At 39.1% G+C, this 27,781-nt stretch overlaps 1 protein-coding gene across 1 annotated transcript in view; it reads left to right on the top strand.

The window, feature by feature from the left end:
* The window catches only part of SCARB1 (scavenger receptor class B member 1), a 32,184-nt gene extending 27,989 nt beyond the window's left edge, over window positions 1-4,195 (top strand). The window contains exons 12-13 of the mRNA XM_089491037.1: window positions 1,218-1,364; window positions 4,073-4,195. Of these exons, the coding sequence (XP_089347163.1) occupies window positions 1,218-1,364; window positions 4,073-4,195 (270 nt within the window). The remainder of the gene's footprint in view (window positions 1-1,217; window positions 1,365-4,072) is intronic.
* The last annotated feature ends 23,586 nt before the right edge of the window (window positions 4,196-27,781 follow it).

The raw sequence follows: 27,781 nt of genomic DNA, 5'->3' as shown, positions 1-27,781 counted from the left end.
CAGACCATGAAGTTTAACCTTATTAGTAATTATTTTTAAAAAAATTTGTTCGTGACCCACAATGTTGAGTGAAACTAAAGTGTAATCATCAGTAGGTTTTTGCCACTTAAGCTTCAGTATATCAAGAAGGTCTTTCACTTTTCCAAATCTGCGTTTCAGAGTTCTGTACATGATTTTTTATATATATATATATATATATATATATATATATATATATATATATATATTTACAACAAGATGTGTATACCATGGTGAAAGATATCCTAACTTGCTCTTTATTCTAGCAGATACCATCAGATTTAAGTATACACACGCAAGGCTTTCCTCTTTAACGTTAGTCCCTCATGTACACTTAAACATGCAAGACTTCCAGCTGTAAGATATGAGAAGGCTGCCCACTCACTGCCAAGCTAAACTACAATAACTATTATATATATATATATATATATGTAAATTATATATCACTCTGAATGTGGTAATTTGCATTCTCTACCCAGTTTGCGTCTAGGTGTATCCGTATCTAGCTGGCACTCTACACGTTAAACTAACTTTATCCAACATTATTACATTGAGTACCTATAGATTGGCAGTTTTAACGACTAAATTGTGATGTGATGACAATAGTTTTCCTTTTATGTATTAATAGTCAATTTAAGGCCATTTGGTTTTCATATGATGACCATTCCAGTGCATTTTACCAAACTTATGTTAAGATTATGTGGTCTGAGTGAAGTTGGGTTAAAACTGATGGTGGATTTAGAGTGAGAAGAGTAAAGGGCTTCGTGTTCTAAATAATTTCTCCTAGTCCCACCTTACAGCCGTACCCACAGCTAACCAACTTCTTTCAATGGAGAGGAGTCTACACCAAATAAATTTGTCAAATGTTGCACTTCATAAAATGGATCTCCACCTGTTTTTTTTTCCTTAAGAAGCGCTTCTCCACTTCATCTGGGGCATAGGTGCAACACCACCATGCCTGGGAACTCTCCGGGTTTGACCCAGAGTCTCACCACCACGGGGGTTGTTGTTGTTAAAAGCTACTTCTCCAGAAAAAAAATTACATGGAATTTTGTGCGAGTGCACTAATTAAGAGGAAAAAAAAATGGCAAAAATAGTTTTGGTCCTGTGGCGTAAAATAGCCTAGGTCTTTAAGAGGTTAAAATGTACATATGTAAATGCTATTTAATCTGGTTTTCTGAATTTTCATCCTTTTGCAGAGTGGATACATTGATGGTCCCGTCTATAACACATACTACAATACTTTAATCCTTTTACCTGCAATACTCGACTACCTACAGTACATTCTCATTGCAGTGGGCCTGTGTTTTATTTTTATTGCGTTACTGCTGCCTTTTACAAATCAGGTAGGAAATGAAAGCTTCTGTATGCCTTTACATAGTTTCTTTTGCCCAGAGAGTTGCTTACATTTGGTTGTGTGTGTGTGTACAATACACCTGACACTATAATTGTTCCTTAATTGGAAAAGTGTCAGGCAAGCGACCAAAATAAAAAAGGTTCTGAAAGAGTCCCGACTGCATAAATGGATATCCAGGTGGCTGCCAAAGTTTTCTGATTCATTGGAAGTGTGTATAGGTAAGGAATTCTTGGATGTCCCAGGTACCAAAAAAGAAAATGTATTTATTAATGTAACTAGCATTTATATGATGAAGGAAGCTTAAAATCTCAACCTAGATGCTACGATTTATTTTTGCATAAGTAGAATAATCATAAAACATGGTGTTCAATTAGTTACAGTGCCAAGAAAAAGTATACCCTTTGGGATTATCTGGGTTTCTGCATTAATTGTTCATAACATGTGATCTGATCTACATCCGTCACAAGTATAGACAAACACAATGTGTTTAAGCTAATAAAACGCAAACAATGATAATCGTTCATGTCTTTATTGAACACACCCTTAATGGAAAAAAGTGAACCTTTGGATTTAATAACTGGTAAAACCTCCTTTGGCAGCAATAACCTCTAACAAGCACTTCCAATACCTGCGCAACAGACCTGAACTAAGTTTAGGAGGAATTTGAGACCATTCTTCCTTAAAGAACATAAAAAAGAAGTTCAGCCATATTCATAGAATGTCTGGTGTGAATGTCTCTCTCTTCAGTTAATTCCACAGCATCTACGGTATAATGGGTTAAGGTCTTGGCTCTGACTGGGCAAATATATATATTTACCATTCTGTAGTAGATTTACTTTAATGTTTAGGGTCATTGTCTTGTTGCATTACTGCCTCCCTGGCATTATCCTGTATAATACCTTGATGGCATGCTGTCCCAGGCCATTAGGCAGCCAAGCAGTCCTAAATTATGATGCTCCATCCACCATAATTCAATAACCATTTTAACCCACTTGTAGGGAGAGTAGCCACAGTACTAAATCGTCTCCATTTATAAACAGTTTGTCGACTATGGACTGATGAAAATGTAAGCGATTTGAGATTACTTTGTAAGCCTTTCTATCTCTCAACAATTCGTGGACCTGTTCCAGAAAAGTCAATGCTATCCTCATTTCTAGCCATATGTTAAGAGTCGATGAATGATAACTTCTTAATGCTATGTATGTAGTAACCATGAAGTTGGCATTCAATAGTCGAATGCTATTTCTAATTGCTAATCTCTAAAAGTCTTGATGTTCAGATCACATTTAATGACCATTATATGCAAACATCCAGATAATTCTTACATAATAACACAAACAATTTTCAAAAAGGCCAGAGTGAAGAGATCATACATCTTAATCTGATTAGTTGATATACTTCCCTTAATCTTAAAAAAAAAAAAAAAAACAAAAAAAAAAAACAGGCTGGCCAAATTCTTCAAACATAGTGTTGCAGGTATAGATTTTCTTCTCATACATTGTACAAACAGCTATATAAAAAAAAAAAGTTAAAAAATTCAGGGCATAAGGGTGTGATAGTGTGAGGGTGGGGTCTGCTAGTGCATATATTACCGCTCCACTTTACCTGCCTTTCAATCCAGAGGATGCCAGCTCTCCCCTGCTACCAAATGTTCAAACTAATGAACAAGCACTGCCAACATTACTTGATTTACAAGGTAACTACTTGTTATATAAGGATATCATACAAATTGGTTTGTAGTCATAGGTGTCTATTAGGTCGTAAAATTGATATAGCTTGCACAAGAAAACACAGACCACACTTCAATACTATGGCAAAACCCATATTTCTCAAGGGTACTCACAACTGAAGGAAGAATACTTTAATTAACATTATCAAGTGTACTAGGTGTAGTAATGCTTTACTAATAAAAGTGTAAGTGCACCATGGTAAGAGTGAAAAACAATTCCACTGTTTGTTTTCTTCCAAAATTTCCAGTAAACACATGACTGTCTGTATCAAGGTTGCATCATTGTATCATTGTCTAAATCTCCTACATTGTCTGCTTGCAAATACCTCACTTGCTTGCCTCTGTTTCTTTCTCTCCACATAGTGTGTTTTCTGTAAATTCTCTGCATGTGGGGGGGCACCAGTTTTACCTTGCCTTTTTAAAGAAAAGAAAAAAATAATAATAAAAAAATATTCCTATGGGCAACTCCAAGAAAATAAAAACAAAACATTGTAGCCAAACTAATTTTTTTTTTTTTTAAGTTAATACCTTTTTCGAGGCAAATTCTTATGATGTAATGGCCATTCTTTTAATATTTCACTACTTTGTAGCAAGGGAATACTTCAGATATTTTGTTTAGCACTGTTGAGGGCATTGGTCTTACCCATTGAAAAATGCTTTACATATTTTTTTTTTTCTTTATATAATTTTTTTCAACTAAGCAAGGTAGTTTTTTTTTTTTGTTTTTTTTTTTAATAAAAGAAAAAAGTAATTTAATTTATATTTAGAATTATAATAAATTATCCAAAACAAATTCAGTTCAAATTTCAGTGAGTAACAATATTGCAATAATTTTGCTAAACAATAAGCCTCATCTGTAGATAAGCATGAGGCCGATCATTAGCAGCAACAACTTTTTTTTTTATCTAACCCTTAAATTATTTTCCTCACATTTCTTTAAATGACAAACAAGCCTAATTATTTTCTAGGACAAATGCTTCTTATTTTGGAGTAGTAATAAAAAGCTTGATGAAAATCATGATATCAATAAAGCCCAAACAGAAAAGTTGACTGCCTCTAATGGAACTGTGCTGATGGAAGCCAAATTATAGGTGCGTATAAGGTAACAAAACTCAGCCTTTTTTAATATTTGGTAAAAGGTTGGGTGTTTTATGTTTTTGTAACCACTAATAAATCCATGTATAACTGGGAAGCTCTGGAGGTATCTGGAACTAACCTATTTAATCCACTTTAATATAGACTAGTCTGATGCATGGTACAGTAGCATTATGGATTCTATTGTGTTTAGTATAGAGCTGCACAATGGTATTTTTAAAATAATATACATTTAATGGTTTAAAGACCTGCTATAAGATTGTGACACATGCAGCCCAACAGTATGCATTTTTTCCCCAAATAACCCTTAGTGCAGTGATGGTTCCTTGGTAAGATATTTTATACATATATGAATGCCCAATGTGTTAATCTTCCATAATCAAAGTAATGTACCAAAGTTTATTCCACTTGGTTTGCAGGTAATTGTCACGTTTTAATTTGAATAGATTTAAAAATCCCCTGGTGCACATACTACATGATTTATAGGTGACTGTGTGTGAAAACTTTTAAATTTCTGTGTGACAGCATGATTTTAATTAAATGTAACATCACTAATCTAATAAACAGAACTAACCCTCAAATGAATGTTTACCACCCGTCTTCATCCTTTTTCATATTTTGCTTATTTTCACATCTTTTTCATGTAATGACTGTTGCCCTTCATTCAGCATTTTTTTAAGGTAATAATTTTGTACAGGCTTCCTGGAGACAACGCATCTGACATATACAAACATTCCGACAGGTAGAACAGTGGATAGACAATGAGGCATAGTTTGTTTCCCATACTTGCCATAAAACATGAATGTCCGTTATTGTCAAAAATGTGGCCCTCCAGCTGCTGCAGGACTACATCTCCCATCCTCTTAAGCCAGCCTCTTAAGAGGATGGGAGGTTGGACACCCCTGTGCTATATGAATGACCACTGTGCATTGAGATTCTTAAATAGTTTTTTTTTATTTTCTTAGAAACAAGTGAGAGCCCCCCAGGATCCAGGAGTTGTCGGTGATACAGCACAATGTCCTGAAGATTCAAAACTTTTGGACAATACCGAATATGAGTCACCTGAAACCTGATGTTATGATGCCTCCATTCTGAACATACAATATTCTGTGGGGGTGCTTTATGGCCAATTTAATCACTAGTCTTTATGATGGGTTCCAAGTCTATGCAACTAAATTACTGTGATGCGGTAGTGATCGTTTACTTGAAAGGAGGAGGGAAAAATGCTGCCTCGTCAGTTCTTCACAAAGTGCCTCAAGAATCTATCACTCTAAAAACCAGACAATGGATGCCGAGATAAAAGTAAAAACCTCTGTATGAAAATATTATTCTGTAGCTAGGTTATCACCAATCGAAAAACACTAACAATTGCTTTATGGCAAAAATATCAGCCTGCTCTACCACAAACAAGTCTTGTTCTGTGTGTGGAAACAAGCATGTGATCCTGTGCGCCAGAGTCTTGTGTTTACCAGCATTTAAACACTTTCACACTTCTCTAATTTAATTAAACCTATTATTCATGTGACTGCTGAACAGTCCAAGATCTTTACTGTCATGAGTTGAATTTGCTAGATCTTTAATTCCATCTTAATTTATTTTTTTTGACACATATACGCTTTTTCCCTTGGCATGATATTGAATGGTAGTAATCTGTGTAGGTACTGTGAGACTTTTTGCTATTGTCTTTAACTAAAAAAAATTATATATTTTTATGAGCAATAATTAAAACAAAATCTCTTCTTGCCTCCAAATCCGTTCTTTAAATCAGGGAACCTATACTTTTTGAGTTTTTTTATTTTTATGTAATTTTGTATCTTATTCAGAAATGTCAGTATTAATTCAAGTGTAATCTTTCTAGCTCTGCTTTTTTATACAGCAATGTAAAAAATAACTGGATGGCTGAAGATAATGCGCACTTAGGTGGTTACATATGAAGAGTGTTTGTGTGTTGCCATGCTGATTATAACATTTTGAACCAGAAGTGCACTTTATATAACCCAAATTATATGTACCCTGGTGGCAGATGTATATTTATGACTGTACACTATATTAGCCAAAGCAGGGTGTCCCCTCTGTTACTTGTCACCACTTTCCTCGTTTTTAACAACAAAAAAAGCACGATAAAGTCATGTTTTGCTTTAATACACAACTATACATGAACAATTTATGCAATAAAGTGTTAAGGCCCTGCGTTGTGTAACTCTGTATAAGCTTCACTCACAAGTTAATACTAAAAATTAAGTCAAAATAAAAATGTAGAATCTATGAAAAAAGTTGCTCAGAATCTAGTATCACAGTATTTGCCCTATGTCCCTTTTCCTTGTCTTTTCCTGGGACTAGAAACCTCTATAGTCCTCTCCTGCTTTCCATTAATGCATCACTGTCAAACCTATATAGTTTTAAATAAATTATAGCCCTGCGTAGTTGCCCGTTATCAACGAGGTTCTTTATGTATGCCAAATAATGATAGTGTTTACACTGAAATACTTTAGATGGTATAGTAACTAGCATTTTAAAAATGCACATAATGTAACACATGAAGGGATGTGTATCTAGTGCTTGTCTTTTAAATCTCTTGAAGTTTATTATCAAGAGATTTTCTGTAATGTACTCATCTGAGTTTGTAGTCAACAAAACGGGCCGTGTCATAAAATTTATATTTTGTTTTGGTACCATTCAAAATCCAATCACTCTGATAAAGCACTGTTGAACTAAATAGGCAATGTTTCCGCAGGCTTGTCGGCGTAGCTTTCTTTTATGCCAATAACAAATATATTTTCTTAATGCATGAGAACGGCAGACCCCAAGTAGGAAAACTTGGGGCGACTGATACCCAAGACTGAGACTAGCTCGTTCAGAATAAAATGCTTTACTGCACATCATCTTACCAGCATGGTTACTCCAAAAACTGGACCATTTGTCACCATTAACATACTGTGGCACCAAGTCACAATGTAATATAAACTGAAAGACTGAACCAAAAAAAATGCTGTATTATATGTTTAGAAACTATCCTGGCATCTTATGCCCTTCCAAAAAGTAATTTATAATATGTTGGTTAAATGTATCTGTTCATAAATGTATATTAATATAAGCTTATGGTCTAAATGTACACTGTATGTTATTATTTGCTGTAAATTAATTTTCCTTACCTTTATGACCAAATATGACTCTGGTGGGGAAATTTTAACCCTTTTCATCTAAAGTATTACAAACCGTTGTTTGGTCCTCATATACAATATCAAGATGACATGTTACCGATCTACTCTGTGTGAGGAGTACTCCAACTATCAACTATGTGATTGCTGTCTTAAGAGGACAAAATGCAACTGTGGTTCAAGTAAGATAGTGTAATGCTTAGTAGTGGTGATATTTGTCTTTAGCGCTAAACGTTGACAATCTATATGATTTGCCATCTTTATGCATGTGTAGACCATCAAAGATGACAATATGGCCACTAAAGATCCTTCAGCGTGTTGACAAGAACAGAAGCTAAAGCCAGTATATGATGTGAAATAAACACCCTTCCCCATTCTATTTTTCTTGTATAGGTAGTACTGTTCTGTAAGATTAAGTCAGGATCTTGCTAATCAGATGACGGTGCTATATATTTTTTCTAACAGTTATGTTTTACCTTTCTACTATTTTCTGAAAATCAACCATGGATTTTTTTTATATATATACAAATATTGCATTCTAAATGGGGAAAAAATAATCTAAATGTGAAAAAAATAAATAATTTACAATAATTTTGGTTGTCTTGATTTTTGTGCCTGTTTTGACACATTCCTCCTTCACACATTTGGAGAGCTTGGTTCATTTGTGGAAACATTGGAAAAGTTAAGGTGTGCAAATAAAGCGTGTTTGTTTGCTGTGGCAAGATTTATATGGCATAGTCCCTTTTTGTTTTATATAGCGCCATCAAATTCCGTAGTGCTGTACAATGGGTAAACCGGACATAACCAGTATGTGACATAACAATTTGACTTACAGAAACAGGTGAGGAGGGCCCTGCTCAAAGGAGCTTGCAATTTTCATCAGTGACATAGGCAGACTTGGAGCAGTGTGTCGTGGTGGTTGGAGCACCCATGAAAACTAATTGAATAAAACACTCATCAAGATGACAAAGGGGTTCCATGAAAGCTGAACTTTTATCTCTTTCACTTCACTGTTTGTTATGAAGGGAAGACTCTATCCGTTTTCTCCAGCAAGAAGGGCTTAGCTCGGTGGCAAAAATACAGGGGTCGCAGCTGCGACGGGGCCCGTGCTTCTTGCTCGGTCTCCTTGTATCGGTTCAAGATTGTTTAGAGAGGGCCCTTCTGTCCTGGGCCACCCCAGTCTAGTCTTTATATGCAATACAGTTTCATTTTAAGGGGTCACTATAATGCTTTTTGCTGCAACCACCCCTATGCATTTGCACTGGTTTCCTGTGCTCCAGCTTTGCTGCTTGCAGGAGATTTGTTCGGCCGGTGCAGATGAGTAGAGTTGCGCTGCCAGCCAGCTCCGGTGCTGACTTGTGCGAAAATTCCAGGGGATCCCTGTGTGCAGGCGAAAGATAGTCTCACAAGATTCTTTAAAGTATTTTTTCCTGCATACATACATACATACAGCACTAAATGATGACAGATGATGGAACTCAGGTGCTGTAGGCTCTCCGGGTTTTGAAATAATGGAGGAGAAAGAGTAATGGATAGACAGGATAGAAGATAGAGGTGACCTTGTCCTCCTAACCATAACTTTATACCCTTTCACAATATCAGGATGAATTTTTTACCTTCTATGGCAATCTCTATTTAGAGATATATACGTAGATCTTATTAACCTACTAGATCATTCAAGAATTCCACGGACACTATCTGATTTAATCTGGTTGTGGGAAAAAGGCCGCAAAGCATACATGATTCTTTTATAATAAACATATCGACTTTAATAGCATTGAAACCTTTTTTAGAATAGCTTGTTAGGCCTTGTGCATATGTGTCTGAGAACTACATGGCAAGATTGAACTTGTTGTCAGTCTTTCACATGTGGTTTCACTTTCCTCAGGGTGAGTTCTTAGCATTTTTCTTATCTTTGCAAAGGAGCCCACATTTCAACGTCATGTTAGAGCAGCTGCCCAAACTACTGCACCAAACATGTCTAAAGGAAGGAGAGGAATCTTACCCTCTCACTCGCCTGCAGGACATTACGGGACACAGAATCAAGACCTTCGTACTTGTGAATGACATAGCCATAGCTACATAATGCATTATAAACTGACTATAATTACTGTATTATTTTGCTAGAAGCTATCTTTTTATACAGCACGTCAGCCCAACACATTGTGTAATAGACTGCAAGTAGTCAAGACTATTTAGGTCTCTTGTTTGGGTATATGAAGAGCAGACATAGATAGATCGTCCCAAAAGCTTGCAATCCATTAAACAGCCATTTTTACCAAGTTTTTTTTTTTTTTTTTTACCACTAACACAGTACAATTCTATACCATTAAATCTGATTTTAATCTTGAAAGTCTACTCTTCTTTTTTTTACAATGTGACAAGGGCTTTTGAATTCACGTATTGTATTACCAGCAAATCATACAAAAAAATGACAGGAAATATTTCAAAACCCTTAAGGCAATAATTCAAGGAAATAATTTTCAAAGAAAAAAAAAGCTATGATCTTACCGAGTAAGGACAAACTACCTTGATCAATGCATTAAATGAAAATGCTGCATTATATAGAATATGAGAATTATGTTGGGGTAAATGATGTGTTTTAAAAGGGGTGACATGTTGAAAGGTGCAAAAATATATCCACAATCAAAATATCTAGATTGGGAAGGAAAATTGTCTTGTATATCACAGTTGTGAAGTCACCAGATGGATAAATGTGTGCTTTTACTGGAAGGCTCACTTAGAGGCACAGTGGGCTTCTTTGTACCTGCCCCACGCCACCACATCAGACACTTTTACTCACCTCAGCACCTTCCACATTATTTACGTTGGATGTTAGGGGTTATTAGTCCCCAGACCAGGCAACCAGTGCCAGGCAACCAGTCTGGATCTGCTGACAAATCACTCCTTGGCCCACCGCTTTGCATCTTCTTTTTAAGATTCGGCGTCACCCTGAAGGAAGACTAGATCACTGAACAGTGATATGAAGATTTGAAGAAAGGATACACTTATTTAGCTATGCTCACCTTGTTGATATCATTATAGATATAGAGAGGTCTTTTGGAGGGCATCACAGCTAGTCATTATAGTCATGTTCCAGCTCCCAGGAACAATACTCAGTGGCGACTCTAGAAACAATATATAGGGGGGCACACAAGATACCACAGTCAAATTGGGGGGGCATTAATAATTTCCACCATTAAATCATACCACTGAAAACACACACACACACATATATATATATATATATATATATATATATTTTGCCAAAAGTAATGTGCTATGGAATGATACTTTTGTTATTGGACAATACAATACTTGATCATTCAACATGGGAAGCCTGAAGCCACAATTTAGTATGACTAATCCTTGAAATCCTTTAAACACAATACCTTAACTTTTCCACTAAATGATTTCAGGGCCTAATATTAGTCCCTGCTGCCGATATATATATAAATATATATATAAATATTAGACCCTGCTGCCGATAGCAGGTATAGATCAACACATTAACACACAAACCCAGCTTTGCATGTATAGATCAATTGAAATTCACTTGTGATCTCAGCACTGAAGATATATATCAAATAAACAGAATCAGACATACAAATCCTGTATTTGCAGGTATACAATAATAATATATGAAATGTAGCATTGCAGGTATAGATCAAATCAATACATGGAAACAGCATTGCAGGTATTAATCAACTGAACAAGACATACAAACCCTGTATTTGCAGGTATACATAAATAATGTATGGAAACATAGCATAGCAGATATGGATCTACAGAAGAACACACAAACCAAGCTTTGCAGGTACAGATCAATTGGAATTCACATAAAAACACGGCATTAAAGGTATATTTAAAACCCCCTAAATTACAGGGATAGATCACAGGTTGCACACCCCAACCACGCTGCCCACATAGAATCTGGCCAGCACCCAGATAACACACATAAGATTTGCCATCTTTGTCCCATATACACCCTGCCTGTGCCATCTTGGTCCCCAAGGCTCAAACATCCTGCTAGTGCCATCTTTGCCCTTCCACAATTATACATCTATGATACACACAATCACATTAACTCATGCTCTCCCTCATTAAGACAATTCATCCATTTTAAGAAACTACACCCCTTGGAGCTTCAAATGAGGGACTACATGTATTTCTAGGACAAAAGTTGAGTGCACAAATAATGATGGAATATGTCGCTTTGGCTTGAAAATATGTTTTTTCTAATCATAGCGACATGTTCATTTGTGTCTTGCGCACTCCAGGGTTGTATTAGAAACACATGCAGCCCCTCATTTGATGCACCAAGGGATGTCGTTTTTGCAAATGTGTACTTTTTGTGCCATAATTTAACTTCCTACGTGAGCAGTAATGCCACGTCAAGGCTTCAACCCTAATTACTGATCATTCACACGCCTTTCATATCTCCATTCACTCACATTCTTTCCATACATTTACTCACAGTAGCACACACCATTCTTTCCCCTTACAATCCCAAAGAAATGATGGTAAAGGGAGAAGAAAAAATCACTTTTACAGCAAAAATAAGTTTTGCAGTAAAAATGCAAGGTTACTCACGTACCGCACAGGCTAAATGGCTGATTTTAATAATATTTGCAGTTCATCAGGATTTCAAAAATTGCCTCCCTCTACCGTTGGCTAAATTTAACCACATGATCAAAGGGATCATAGGATTAAAAATTAGTATCGGCCATTTTTAAAAAGGGAATGTGACTTTTTATAGCTATATGATCGCTGTGGTAACATTGGCTACCACAGTGATCATTTAGCTAGAATACTTAAACTTTTTTTTTTTTTTTTTTTTTTAAGTTAAACTACTTTATGTTTGAATAATTTAATTTGGGGGTTTCTAGGCAATTTTGATCTTTTTTTATCTGCCTTTAGAGACCCCCAAATAATTTTTTTTACATTTTGATTTTTTTTAACTTAATATTATTTTACAATCTATATACCGATATATATTACCTTTCCAATGGTATATGTTGTAGCTGCTTAGATGCCTGAGATACAGGCATCTAAGCAGCATGCCCCCATACCTCTTTAACTGACAATTGTCAGTTGTTAATAAAGTTGCGCGGTGACGTCATCGCGTCATTGCGCGAGACGTCACCGGGCAGATCGGGTGGCCCCGGTGATGCCCTTCAGTGTGAGGGGCAGATCGCCGGGGTAGGTGGTGATGGAGGTCCACAGACCTCCATCAAGGTAAGATAGTGCTAGTGACGGCATGGTGCCGTCGTTAGCACCTGACTGGGACTGCTAGCGACGGCACCATGCAAATTCGGTGGGGGGGCAACAGGGGGGGCAACAGGGGGGGCAAGGAATAACCTAGGGGGGGCAATTGCCCCCCCCCTTGCACCCCTGTAGCGACGCCACTGACAATACTTGAACCATGAAGTACACAATTCAGGTACTCTTAATCACATTTGTGTTTTAAATTGTGTCTTAAGGCTACAAAGTGTAACACATAGGTGCTATGGTCAGTGTCCACATACTTTTGGTTATATAATATATGTGTGTGTGTGTGTGTGTATATATATATATATATATATGTATATATATATATAATCAACTGATATGACTGCCAGACTGGTTTATGTTTATCCAATCTTTTCTAATGTTAATACAGCAGTGAAAACAAATGCCCTGACTCATTATATATTCAACTGCTGTTGCATCATGGAACATTATGTTGTCTTTTAAGGTAAATCATCACGTCTATATTATTCTTTGTATTATGTGTGTACTTTACACTGCTCAAAGGACATCATGAGACTCAGAGGCTTTTGTACTTCAAACCTGGAACTTGATCAGACGCACCCCGTTTAGAAAATGCAAGTTATTATTATTCAGTGTTTCCTGTGAATGTTCCAGGGCTGTTTGTCCAATTAACATCTTGCAGATGACAGTTTGCTGGTAGATCATGCTGGTGTGCTATTTAATTAAAGCTAAAACTTCAATAAGATATATTGTGCCTCTTTTCAGCATAACACTACTATGTTAACTGAACTTGTCAACTGAACTTGAGATTTGACATACTTTGCAATTACCTTGCAATTACAAACAAAATAGACACTGTTCTTTCACCTTAGTGATTTCTTTTATCTTTGATATTAAAAAGGTTTAGTTTTTTTTTTACCAACAGATTGCTACCTTTGGGTAAATCATTGTGACAAAAGAGTTTTACAATCAATTTATTTTTATACAGAGGCTCTTTTTGCAATGTACGGGTTTAGATTTACATTTGGCTAAGTAAGTTTTCTTTCTTTTTTTGATGAAACTATTAGCAAACTAAGATACAATATATTGTTCTTCTAAGAAACCTATGGGTTTTCTACACAGGCTACAATGTTATTGACTGTCACCAAGGCATAACTAGAACCCCACAGGGCCCTGGTGCAAAAATTGCCCTCTGTACCATCATTGCCCTCTTACAACATACACTATGGCACACATATGTAAACACACAGAAATTACACACACATACTCATACTTACTAACACACATGCATTAATTCTAATAAACACTCCATCTCCCCCCGATTACACACACAATTACACATCCATTCTCACAAACACACAATGACACATGCATGCTGACACTCACACAATTACATATCCATGCTCACACAATTACACATCTATGCTCACACACACACACACACACAATTACACATCAATGCTCTCATACATACATACAAACAACCCCTCGCCCACTTACCTCTCCCCTCTCCAGCAGCTTTCTCTCCTGTATGAGGGGTCGCAAGGGGCCCCTGTAGTTACATCAATGACTGTTACAAATAGCATCAGCAGCCTCTTTTGTCACTCCTAGGTGTTAATCAAAGCAGTAATCTCAAAAGTAAAACTACTGATGCATACAAACATAACCAGCTCACATAAAGATACATTTGTGCTTTTCCTCTCACTCCAATAAACTAGATTGAAAGAGTTTTTTCATCATATGGTTTTAGGTGTGATAGACAAATCTGTGCACTTGAGACTTACTCGCATGTCCTTGCCTGAAACTTGCAAAATATTTAACCCCTATCAAATACATTACAATAACAGAAAAATGAGCTTCCCCAGGACAACCCATTGCCCCTCTCTTCCCCCATCCCATGCACTCTGAGGGTAATTAAAGGAACCCGGTGGGTATATTGTTCTATACGTTTCCCCATTCCCCTATCCCTCTGAGCAGGGTTACATGTTAGTAAAAAAAAATACCTTTTGGAGACATGGGCCCCAGGCTGTGCTTCCTCCTCACTCTCATCCCATTCTCACTGGGGGTTAAAACAAAGAAATACCCTTGGGGCCTATTTTCTACCCACACCCGCTCATCATGGAAGTGGACATGAAAAAACACTGCTCTCCTCCCAAGAAATTAACCCGGAGACTCCAGGTCAAACCTACATAATTCCCATGTATGGTCATTTGCATTTGCAAAGTGTAGTTCCACTCTGTATTATGTAGTTATGTATTATTACAGGTAAATATCTAAGGGCAGGTAACCAAAAATTGAGAAAATCAGGAAATTAGTCCAGGGAAAGTAGTGACTATATAGTGATAGGGACACAGAATAAACAACTAAACAACAACAACAACTAAAACTTATACTATGGTATAAGTATATTACACAGTAATAATTATTATGTTTGTAATTATATGTATATATATATATATATATTATTTTTTGTTGATATCTGAAATGGTAAAAGAGACTTGGAATGGGAGATAATATATAAGCAATGCTGGAAATTAGCAAACAATAAAATTAACCTGGCCAATTGTAAAAAAAATAACAGCAATAAATAGATATAAAGACAACATTCGCTCTGTGTGTGTGTGGCAACTGTAATTCTTCTTCCTTGGGTGCCAAAATAATTAGAATTATTAGCAACAAAAGCATGCATACAGATATGTTCCATTAAGTCTTGTGTGTACCAACACTGACTCTTTGCCTTTTATTTTTAAATTCCCTTTCATTTTTAAGTGACGTTCAATGTTCGAGCTTCATAAATATTATTTATTCAATTACTGCACATTTATAGATCAATGTAGTTCATAATTTCTCCACCAGATGTCAAGAGATGCATATCTCTCACTAATACTGCTTTGCCAGAAGGAGTATATTTGTTAATGGCTGTACAAAAGTAATAACTTATTATCTGTCAGAGGCACTCTTGGCACTGGACTAAAAGAAAGTGAACATTAACAGAAAAAAAAGAAATTGTTAACACAACAAGACTCTCAAATCTTTGAACACTAACTATGGTTAGTTCAGGATGATAGTTTCAGTGTTTCCCCCTTTTGATAGAACCTCCAATATGGGGTGAACCACATGTGGCCTACAATAAGCAAGACTTAGGGAAAAGCCAGTGTGTATGTGGCCATTAGGTCTTAGCTGAGTAAACTATATGCCCAAGGTAAGATGAGACAGTGGCATAAACAACCACCAGGGGGACATGTGAAGGCAGCACAGACTTCCCCACTCTATACCAGACCACCAGGGACTTACTACCCCAAGACAGATTCCCACAACCTCTGGTCCAACCTGTGTCCAATGAGACATTCAGAACTGACAGAGATTATTCACAGTAGAGAAATATAAGAGAGGATCAGTACTCGGAATGAGAGCCAGAAGTATGCATGTTCTAATGCAGGAGGGGATTGCTGTATGATCATTGTCAGGGCTGCCATCAGGAATCTTGGGGCCCAATACAGGCCGAAGGCCTACCACTCCCATGGCCCTCCCATCAACCCGTCTTACGCCCATCCCATTTTCTCACCCATTGCTCCACCTGTCATTCCATCTTAAGGTCCTCCCATAAGCACACCTTATGAGAACAGTTGTGAGCCTAGGGTTAGTGGCACCTGGATGCAGCATTCCTTCATGACCCCCTTTTAATTAACACCCAAACTCACTCTAACACCATACACCTACATAAAATACACCTTTTTTCTTCTTCTCCTCTTCTTCCTCTCCCAGGCGCCACAAACCCTAGGATCACCCCTGACTGTCCAACATCATACGTTGACACAGAAACTCACTGTAACATTATACACTGACACCCAACCACGGACACATGCTAACACCAAATACTAACACACATAGACTTATGCTATGGTTGATGGCGGACAAGCCCCCTGCTGGCGACCAATAGAGTCGCTCGTACAGACTTTTAAAATCCTAATGCAGCAACTTGTCTGGCAGAGACCAGTGGTGTCCCTGCTGTGTCAGTTAAATGTCCGTACCAGCGATCGCGGGGGTTAACGGGAGCAGAAATCTGTAGGTTCGCTGTCAGGAGTTAAAAAGGCCATGCGAGTGAGCCTATTGGTCACCTGCAGGGTCTTCCTCTGGCATAAACCAATTGGTTGATGCCAGAGGAGGTCCCTGCAGGCGACCAATAGGCTCACTCTCACTGCCCTGACAGCGAACCTATGGATTTCCGCTTCCGTCAACTCCTGCGATGCCGCGAAGATAAGGTAGGCTAGATGGGGAAGGGGCCAGAGAGATTAGTAGATGAAGACGATCACGAAGATCTTCGTGTTGCGTGTCTTCGTCTACGTTTTACCACCGATATCTTCTCTTCTTCGTGTCTTTGGAACAAACACGAAAACGCACTCTTCGTGTTTGTTTTCATGTTCGCCTGAAGACGACTGCACAAGTCTACTTTATACATGGCCCCCTCCCTCCCGCACCCCCTCCACACATCTGGAGTGGTAAACTCCTGCAACTTTAGGTCCGACTGCTTGCACACTGTGTGAGGTGCCTCAGTTCCAACGTGGGGTCATGCAACGTAACGTGACCTCGATATGTTCCTGTCACCCCGTGCAGGTTCAAAATTGTTCAAAACGGACACGAGGAGACAGGAACAAGTGATCGCAGGGATCGCCCAGGACCACTGTAATTACACCACTGTTTGGGATGGTTAGAGGGAGATTCATTATCTCCCCTAACGGCTCTGCTCCTGCAGACTCCACCCTTTCCTTTGCAGGCCCCTCGACCATGGGGCCCCTCGGTCTGTGCTTGAGTGCCAGATGGGTCAGTCCGTCCCTGGTATGATGGTCGGTGTATGATTATGCAATAGTCATTGTATGTATATTCTGCTATGTCCATGTTTTAATACATTTATTACACAACCTATTTATGCAAATCATTGTGTCTGCATGTCTTTATATTTTTTTAGGGAGAGGGAGTCTATTTGTGGATATAGCACAGGGAACCTGAAATTTGAGAGTAGCTCTGTCTGCTTATGAAATTTATGAGGAAAGTTTACTGCATGCAAATTGGTATAGATATTCTTTAGTCATTGAGTTAGATAATGAGACGTTTGTGTAAAATCTTATGTTGTAGCGTTAACATTTCCCTTCACTGGAAGGCCCAAACCCTGAAAAATCCCTAGACCATTATCCCTCCTCTGCCAAACATTGTATTATAGTGGTAGCGTTCTCCTAGCATTCACCAAACCCATATTTATCCATCAGACTTTCCCAGGTGTTTTTACTTCACAATAATAGCGTTTACAGTGGATTGGGGAACATCTAGCTGTACAAAAGTTTGCACAAACCGACTTGTTGCAAAAGGAGCATCCCATGACAGTTGCCAAGTTTAAAGTCACTCTTCCAGGTGACATATTTTATGGTCAATGTTTGTCTATGGAGATGGCATGTCTGTGTTCTTGATTTTATATACACCTTTTAGCAATGAGTGCGGCCGAAACACCTAAACTCAATAATTAGGAGAAGTGTCCACTTACGCTATATCACCAAAGTAATATAACAGTAACATTTCCACTTTACAGAAAGGTTAATCGATACCTGGTGGTTTGCAGTTACTGTATTACTATGCAAATATGTTTTTGGTCTGAGACTTGAAAGCTGACCACTGGATGGCACTGTTGTCTTAAGTGAAAAATAATGTCATATGTTATATCAACATTTAGTCCTTAAATATACCAAAAATAAGAGCAAAAAACCACTTGATAGAGCACTAATATGAGTAGCCAAAAGGCTTGAGTATCAAAGTACATCTATATTAAATCTTTGAGATCTGAGGTGCCATTTGCGTACTAGTGTGTAATTAGCAATTCACATTCACCAAGGCATTCCATCTCATATTAACCTTGCATTAATAGGGGTTGTCCCGTAACTCCTGAGTAGACTCTACATAATTCACAGTATACATTACACAATTTTTTATACATCAAAATAAGCCAGTGCATGCCTGGAAATAATTAATTCCATCTTTGAGGTGTTCATTTGTGCACCAAAAAGTCTTAGTAGCCCCCGTTTACAACAGATTTGCAGTGTAATTCCTAGAAAATGTGTGAGCCATGCTGGGCCGAATGCCTGCAACAGAAGGAAAGCCCACTTAAGACTTTAATACAGAGTTAGAGTAGAGGTTCCAAAGAGAGAGTTGACCCCTTCTTACCACCCCCAGCCACAAGGTCTGTGGGAGGGGCAGATCTTGATCCACTTCCAAAGAGATCGACAGCAAACTTAACTTAAAGTTATTAGGAATTTGGTTGGTATTATAAGAATTTTCTTTTATCTGCCAAATATTAAGGAAAGTGAAAATAAAATGTTTGGTAGACGAATCCAAGTGCATCATTGCTGTTATCAGCAGCGTCCACATAATGATGACTAGTGTTCCTCACCGCCATACAACAGTGAAATGTGCCACCTTCCGGAGGCTCAGAGGCACGAAGATGAGGTTTCTCCTTCTCACAACTACTCATTTGAATACAGGTGTGATGCAGACAGGGCCAGCCCAAGGCATAATGCCGCCTGGGGCGAAGTTTAAAGTGCCGCCCCCCCCCATTATCTACCCTTTCTCTGCAGCCCCCCCTCCTCATTACCTACCCTTCCTCTCCCTCCCTATTATCCACCCTATCCCCCTCCTTTTGTACTTACCTTTCAGCAGTCCTGCGGTGAGTCTCCCTGCTCGGTCTCGGTGCCAGCTTGTAACGACGTCATCTTCCGGCATTCAGCATTACAAGCCGGCACCGAGACGGAGCTAGAGGGCTCGCAGAGGAGAGGGGCGCCGAGCAGGTAAGCAAAAACCACTTGGTGCCCCTCTCTCTCCTCCGCTTAAACAAAAAAAAAGGGGGCTTGGGGCTTTGCCGCCCCTTCAAAAGTGCCGCCTGGAGCAATTGCCCCACTCTGCTCCATGGTAGGGCCAGCCCTGGATGCAGAGACTATAACTCAGAACTTACAACTGAAGTTAATGGACTATCTTTTCTCAACATTTCCATTATGTTTAGGACCTAAATTTCAAAAGGGTAGGATTTGAAAATAAAAAAGTCAAGCTTTATCAGGGGAAAATAATTTTTAATAATAATAAAACAAGATGAGGAAATACTCATCTATGATCAAAGGTATATGGACACCTCTCCTAATTATTAAGTTTAGGTGTTTCAGCCACACTCATTGTTAACAGATGTTTAAAATTAAGCACACAAACATGCCATCTCCATAGACAAATATTGTCCTGTGGAGTGATTTTAAACCTTGCAGTGTCATCGAATGCTCCCTCTGCCACAAGTCAGTTTGTGAAATTTCTAACCCGCTATATCTCCCCAGTCCACTCTAAGTACTTTTGTTGTGGAAGCATCTAGGAGTAACAACAGCTCAGCCATGGAGTAGTAGATGGCACACATTCACAGAGTGGGGCTGCTGAGTGCTGAAGCTTGTAGCATGTACAAATTGCCTGTCCTCTGTAGTATCACTCACTACAAAGTCCCTAATTGCCTCTGGAAGCAACATCAGCGCAAGCACTGTGCTTGTTAGGTTTCCACGGCCAAGCAGCTGCACACAAGCCGAATATCACCAAGATATATCTGGAGCGGTCTAAGGAAGCATCCATGCAAAACAAAACAAAACAAGGACCATAAAGACGAGTTTGGTGTGGAGTGGCCTAAACAGAGCGCTTACTTTAACCACATTGAACACCTTTGGGATGAATTGGAACTTCAATGGCGAGCCAGGTTTTCGTGTCCAACATCACAAATGCTCTTTTTTTTCGAAATGATCACACATTCCCGAACATTCCAAAATCTTGTGGAAAGCCTTCCACAAGTGGAGGGTGTTATCGCTGCAAAGGGGCAGCAACCCCCTATCACTGTGGTCCATTGTTTTGTAATGACATGTCCAATAAGCTCAAATGTGTGATGATCAGATGTCCTCATAGTTTTATGCTGGGTGGTATATGGAGGCTGTTGTGGGGAAAAACATAGAAAGTTGAATAATTTAGCAGCTTCCCTGTCATGTGGAAAAAACTGTATTCTTCAAGAAAAAGAATCCTGGGAGTAAGGCTGCTTGAGTAGTGTTTTGATAACTATAGGAAAATAGCAACCTTAAACAACTTCAATCAACTAGGGAGAGGGCATGGTTACAAAAACTTACAACAGACTTACACCTAGACATGTTTGGGTAGCGTACAGTTCCATAATCAAAACAAAAAAATATACTTATGGCAGATATATGGTGTAATGCATTAAAGGGCAAACACATTATGTTACAAAGACATGAATAGCTTCATTGAAAAAACATTTTAAGTATTAGGACTAATAGCAATGAACAGCAGTAAAATATACCAAATCATGTTATTTTAAGTGAAGGTTTTCATTTATTTATAAGGTTTTTAACCCCTTAAGGACCGGGCTCATTTTTCGTTTTGTACCCTGTGGGACCGAGGCTGTTTTAATACTTTTGTGGTGCTTGTGTTCAGCTGTAATTTTCTCCTCACCCATTTAGTGTACCCACATAAGTTATATATTGTTTTTTTCGGGACAAGATGGGCTTTCTTCAGATACCATTATTTTGATCGTATCATCTTATTTACTATAAAAAAAATAAAAAAAACATGGTGAAAAATTGAAAAAAAACACATTTTATGACTTTTATTTGAAAAATCTTTTACTCACCTAAAAAAGCAAGTAAAAAAACTAGCTAAATAGATTCTACTACTTGTCCTGAGTTTAGAAATACCAATGTTTTTATGTTTTTTTGCTGTTTTTTGTAAGTTATAGGGCAATAAGTACAAGCAGCGTTTTATGATTTCCAAATCTTTTTTAACAAATCTGGTCATTCTGCCTCCATCTCCATCTTTGAAGCCGGTTAACTCAATTTAACCCATTCAAACCATATATTTTTGAAAACTAGACACCCCAGGGTATTCCAAATGCTGTTATTTTAACCCTTTCCATGCACCAATTATACAACTACACTTTGTCAAACTTTGTAATAGTAATTTTTTTTCACACAAATTGTACTTTAGTTATAGATATACAGGTCCTGGTATATGCCACTGTCAAACAACACCCCAATGTGTGTTCAGGAACATCTCCTGAGTGCAGTGATACCCAACATGCATGGATTTGTCGTGTTGTTTGAGATTTAAAATGCCACAATTGGGAAGTGCGCTTTTTTTGTCCATTTTGGAAAGTCTGTACCTATGCCCTATCTTTGAGCTCAGCCACTCCAATTTACCCCATCAGCCATTTTTTTATATATTAGACACCCCTTGGGTATTTGAAGTGCTTTTATTTTAACTCTTTGTTGAGATTTTTGAGAAATTTTAGCACTTGCTCAAAATAATAAACTTTATTTTTTTATTTTATTTTTTTAATACTTTTTTTTTTTTTATATTTTTTTTTTACACATTTTGCTGGATGGTTCATCTAGTGACATCACTGCATAATTATTTTTAAATGTTAGCACTTTTAATTTTTTCCATATTTTTTTTTCCATATTTTTTTTTTTTTTTTTTAATATTTTACTAATCACATTGTGATTAGAAAGCTGGGCTCCATTGACTTGCATGGTTGAATGCAGTACCTGTATTCAACCTGCAAGTGGAGCCAGAGTTCTCTAGACCATCTAGCGAACTTTAAAAACTTGTTTGTTGCTTTTACAGGGCGGCCGCCATCTTGTTGATGGCGAAGAACACCAGCCCACCCAGAGGTAAGTGTTTGGTGTCGCTGGATGCCTCCTGATCGAGGCATTCCAGCGACACCATTTAGGTTTAGGAGGCGATCGTTGATCGCCTCCTAAACGCTTTTAAAACGGGCGTCCGCCGCCATACAATGTATGGCGGTTGTTGACGCCTCAGGGAGGGGCCAGACATGGCCCGCGATGCCGATCTCGGCGTTACTGAATGCCTCGACATCGAGGCATTACAGTAACGCCGTTTAAGCGAAGAAAGTGATTGTTGATCACTTTCTAAGCTTATTTTACTTTTTGACGGTTCAGGACCGTCAAAGGTCATTTAGTGACCTTCATGTCATGACGGTCCTGAACCGGCAAAGGTCGCGAAGGGGTTAAAAGTACCATTATAATTCCACTATTGTAGCAATTGTCATATTTGTACGTACCATGCAATTTATTAAACAAACTTGTGAAGCGTAATTTACATCATACCAAGGCTAGATAGTATGGACTAACACCAGTGAGTGTTGTTGAGGTGATACAGGGGCGTACCTAGAGTATTTGGCACCTGGGGCGGATCCTGTATGTGGCACCCCCACCCACCCACACACACACACTTTAAAACTGCATAGCTTCTACCGTTATATACCGGCGCAGACACTGAAGGTGGTACAGCATTACTATTATGATTATATACTGAGGCAGACATTGACGGTGGTACAGCATAACACTTATCACTATATACTGAGGCAGACATTGACGGTTGTACAGCATAACACCTACCACTATATACTGAGGCAGGCAATGACGGTGGTACAGCATAACACCTATCACTATATACTGAGGCACACATTGACGGTGGTACAGCGTAATCCCTATTACTATACATTGAGCCAGACATTGACAATAGTGCAGCATAACTCCTATCACTATATAAAAAAGCCAAACATTGATGTGGTGTAGGCCTACCACTTCATTAGTAGTAGGGATGCACCGAAACAAATTCTGGACTGAAACCGAAAATGCAGCATTTACCTGGCCGAAACCGAATATGAACCCCCCCCACACACAATAAAAAAAAATCTAACACTTTTATTTAAAGTAAGTAACACACCAAAATAGGACAAAACAATCAAATAACAATATTAATATATATATATATATATATAAATATAATTGTTAACAGGAATCACATTCCTATCATGCCCAGGCATTCCCAGATTCCAGGATGTACTCGCAGACTTGGCATAATAGGTGTTATGCGGGACCTAGGACAACACGGATTATGCACCCACAATGCAGAGACGGTAGCGGAGCACAGCACAACGGGTATAGGAAGTTCCACGGTCGAGGCAGGCAGCACAGGAGCAAGGTCAGTATACAAGCCAAAGTCGGGGCAGGCAGCACAGGATCACGAGATGAGAAACAAGCCAAGGTCGGGGCAGGCGGCACAGAATCGAAGTCAGAAAACAAAGCCAAGGTCAGGTACACGTAGATCAATCAGAATAACTCACGATAACCCAGAGATACACAACAGTGACTCTTTGAACGGGCAATGCACTAATGGGACAGGAGGTTTAAATAGGAAGAAGGGCGGGAAAAACCATAGAAACCAAAAAGAAACAAAATGAGGAAGACGTCATCGCGACCGGCGCACACTAATGGCGTCGGCGCGAAAAAAACAATAAACAAAACGGCATCTACGTGTGCTACACCCGCGAGCGCCGCGGGTGTGCCACACCGGCAGATGCAGCCGAAGTCGAGCCCCGCGAACGAGTCGCGGCAACCCGCTCATAACCCTGCGAGTGCAGCCGACTCGTCGCGGCGGCTCGCTCATTACAACCGGTGCGTCGTGGGCGTGCCACGGCGGCTCGCATGTTATCATGCGTCCGTCGTGGACGCGCCACATCGACGCGTCCCCCTGTCTGTGCTCGTGCCGCGCGCAGTACACCGAGAAGACGTGCGCGCGGCACGTCCTCTCAGTGTACGTGCCGCGGGCACGTCCCACCGAGAGGACGGGAGCGCGTCATTGCGTAAGCGCCGCCCACCAGCGGCAGACCGGCGAGGGACCGCGGCGGACACGGCAGGTATCACAATAGGAGTATGATTGCCCTATCTACCCCTTCTCACTCCCTTCTGCCCTATCTACCCCTTCTCACTCCCTTCTCCCTATCTACCCCCCCGTCTCACTCCCTTCTCCCTATCTACCCCCTCCCAACTATCTACCCTCTCCCCCTTTGAAGTTCACTTACCTTTCAGGAGTCCTGCAGTGGGGGTGCAAGGCCTCTGTCTCCCAGCTCTGCCACTGTATGGAACAGTATAGAGTGATGGGAGTTATTATGTACTTTAGAGCATAATTATATAATGAAAAATACATTGGAAATGGTACAGCATAACACCCATCACTCTCACACATTTACCAATCCACACTTACCAATCCACACATACTAATCCACTCTCACTGTCACTCTCACTGAATGCTTTCCTACCTTTCCTCTTTTCTCCTTACAGCTCCTTTTCCTCCTCTTCGCTCCTCTTCTTCAGTTCTTCTGTCTTCTTCCGGTTCAGAGGGCATGGACAGCGGTGGGCGCGGCTTCAGTGTTGTGCGCCGGGATCTGACAACAAACCCCGGCGCACAGCAGCTGTTGCTGCGCGGATCGCAAGGGAGATCCTTGAACCGGCTGAAAATGACTCAAGGGAGCCGGAGGTCTGTCTCTGGAGGGGTGCCGGCAAGTTGGCACCCCCCTCATGAGCGGCACCTGGTGCGGACCGCCCCCCCCCCCGCTAGGTACACTACTGAGATGATACAATGTATTTCACAAATATGATCATCCAAAAGCATATGTACAGCTACATGCTGAATGGATCCAAGCAGAATAAGGCATACTGAAGCGTTGTATCATTTAAATGCAAGATTTCTGTACTCTCAATATGCAGTTTTATAATAATAAAAGCCTGTGAATTCAGCACTTTGTACGCTTGACGGTTTGTTTACATTACTGCCTCCTGTTTATGTGTTCTTGCCAACTCTTGTACGTACTATGCACCTTTCTTTTTATATCCCAAACAGGCAGTGATCCAATTGATTCAAGCTGTACATGAAACGGAAGTAGGATGACAACAGAGACAAGGTGGTGGGGAGAAACAGAACATTTGCTTTAGGTGCTCTAAGTGACCTTCTAAGATAAAAAGAAACATTTACCAAACAGTATTCCTTTCTATGGCATGCAATCCTTACTAATTCCTAGTAGTTTATGTACCTAAGTGTAGGTATTTATAATTCTGATGAGTCTACAAGTGTGACTTTTTTTTTTAATTTCTAAGCTGATTGTTTTTAATAAAATTGTTTTTAATCCCTATGTATGTTTTTTTTTTTACACAGTTTATCTCATGTTCACACGCCTATAGGATATATAATTTATCTGTAACACATGAGTGCCATGCTACCTGGAGGTACCCATTACTACATAGGGAACTGACAAGATTTTATTTTAGAGACGATGGATGGGGCCTGCCAACAAGTGTAGTAATGAACAACACATCTTTGCAAGGAAATATATTTGGAGTGGCTAGTGAAGGCTCATAAAATGGCTTTTAAAATTGTTTTTTGAAGAATTAATTTATAAATAGGTCCATACATTTGGGAGAGAGTTAAAAAGAAGTGTGCTGAACTCCATTCTTCATTTTATAAACATTAAATATGATTTAAAGGAAGAGCTGCCGCACATATGCTACAGCTTCAAAAACAGATATCTGCACTGGAATATATAAAAAACAGGCTGAGAGATAGCACAGCTTTCCTATTGAAATCAGCAGTATGAAAGCTAAACGCATCTCTTTCACTGATTGAGCCAAATGACTGTAGAAAACAATGGCAATAAATTATCACGACTCTAATGATGTAAGTGCACCATTCTATCCCAACAGTATCACATGAAATGTTGACACTTATAGAAATATTGAACTGGGGATTGGCAGCAAGTGGCTTTGTGCAGAATATTTTACTAAGTGCCCATAACAGCCAATGATTTTCACAATGAGTTTTCACAGATATTTTTGCATGCAAGGTATGCTGCTGACTGTACTGGACAGCCATCTTGGATGCGGCTGAACTTCGAGCAGATAGTGTTGAGGAGCTCCGTCTCTGCCACCAGGAGTCTTCTAGTGAAGTCCCTTCGATGTCTGCTGCCTCAGAAGACACAGCAGCAGAGATGAGGGTGTCAGATTACCACAGCAAACCAGGAGTTCTGGTCCAGCGGGTGCCATAAGCATGCCTCCCTAATGCTGGCAAAGGAGGAAACTTGTTGGCTACTGTGACTACAAAGGCTACAAAGGAAAACAGCATACAACACCACACTTTATACATGACAATTACCCCAGAATGGTGGTAGGAGAGAAAAGTGGTACTACCCTCACTTTATAAATTACCAAAAAATGCAACATTGTTGCCCTACATACCCAATAGCGAACTATTGGCATGCCCATAGCTATGGCCTTGGCCAGCAGTCGTATTCCCCCTTCCTTAACAGTCCAGTTAGAAACTGTATGGTTCACATGTGGTCCGAAGATCAAAGGGGATGGACCACAAAGCAAACTTCTTCAAGTGATAGTTTTGTGGAAATCAATTTCCTAGTATAATTACACAGCTAAGCTATTCCTAAACGATATTTGTCTTAGTAGCTGAGCATTGTGTGCCATTTATTTGCTTCATAAGCTTATTATGCAGGCTTATAATGACATGCACAGGTATGCTTTACAAGTAACATTTGTTTGTGTTCTGATTTATGTAAGAGGAGTTAAAAAGCAAGGCCACAACACACAAACTCTAGTTCTTTGCAAGTACTGTTGTCATAGTTACGGTGCATGGCTTATTTGATTGAACAGTTGAGCCTTTGATACATACACTAAGCTCTTAACCTGTTCACTTCCAGGAAATGTTGAGGTTCACTACAACAAAGAGCCCATTTGGTTGTTTTGGAATTTTCTCATAATTTTCCCAAATAAACTAGTTGTACCCATACATGAACTTAACCCAACATACATTTTACGTTGACTAGATATTAATATTCATTATGAAGCAGAACCCATATAATATTGCTATAATTGACCCCTAACCTTTTTTTTTTACTTATGGCCAATAATGCATCCTTTGCAAGCAAATCAGTGTGCATTTTAAATAACCTCAAATTAGTGTTAAGATTAGTTTATCCTGATACAGCTTGATGGGGTCTAGTGTGTATCTGTTAGAGCAGATGGACCAGACCTCAGCAATGGACAGAGAGACAAAGTCAGGTCAAGAGTGAAGCACATCCATCAACGAACATATTCAGAAACACTTTAATAGTTCCAGTCTATCTTCAGCAACTTGAATAATGCTTTTTTACTTCCTAATTTTCCATTTGACAAGAGGAAGTAAACAACAGAGGTAACAGAAGTACAGATGAGTACATACAAATACCACCTT

The sequence above is a fragment of the Sceloporus occidentalis genome, unplaced genomic scaffold, assembly GCF_023333645.1.
Source record: "Sceloporus occidentalis isolate IW3139 unplaced genomic scaffold, rSceOcc1.0.p SCAF_48, whole genome shotgun sequence".
Classification (NCBI taxonomy): Eukaryota; Metazoa; Chordata; class Lepidosauria; order Squamata; family Phrynosomatidae; genus Sceloporus; species Sceloporus occidentalis.
The sequence above is the reverse complement of the archived record's forward strand: the minus strand, read 5'-3'. Positions and strand labels throughout refer to the sequence as shown.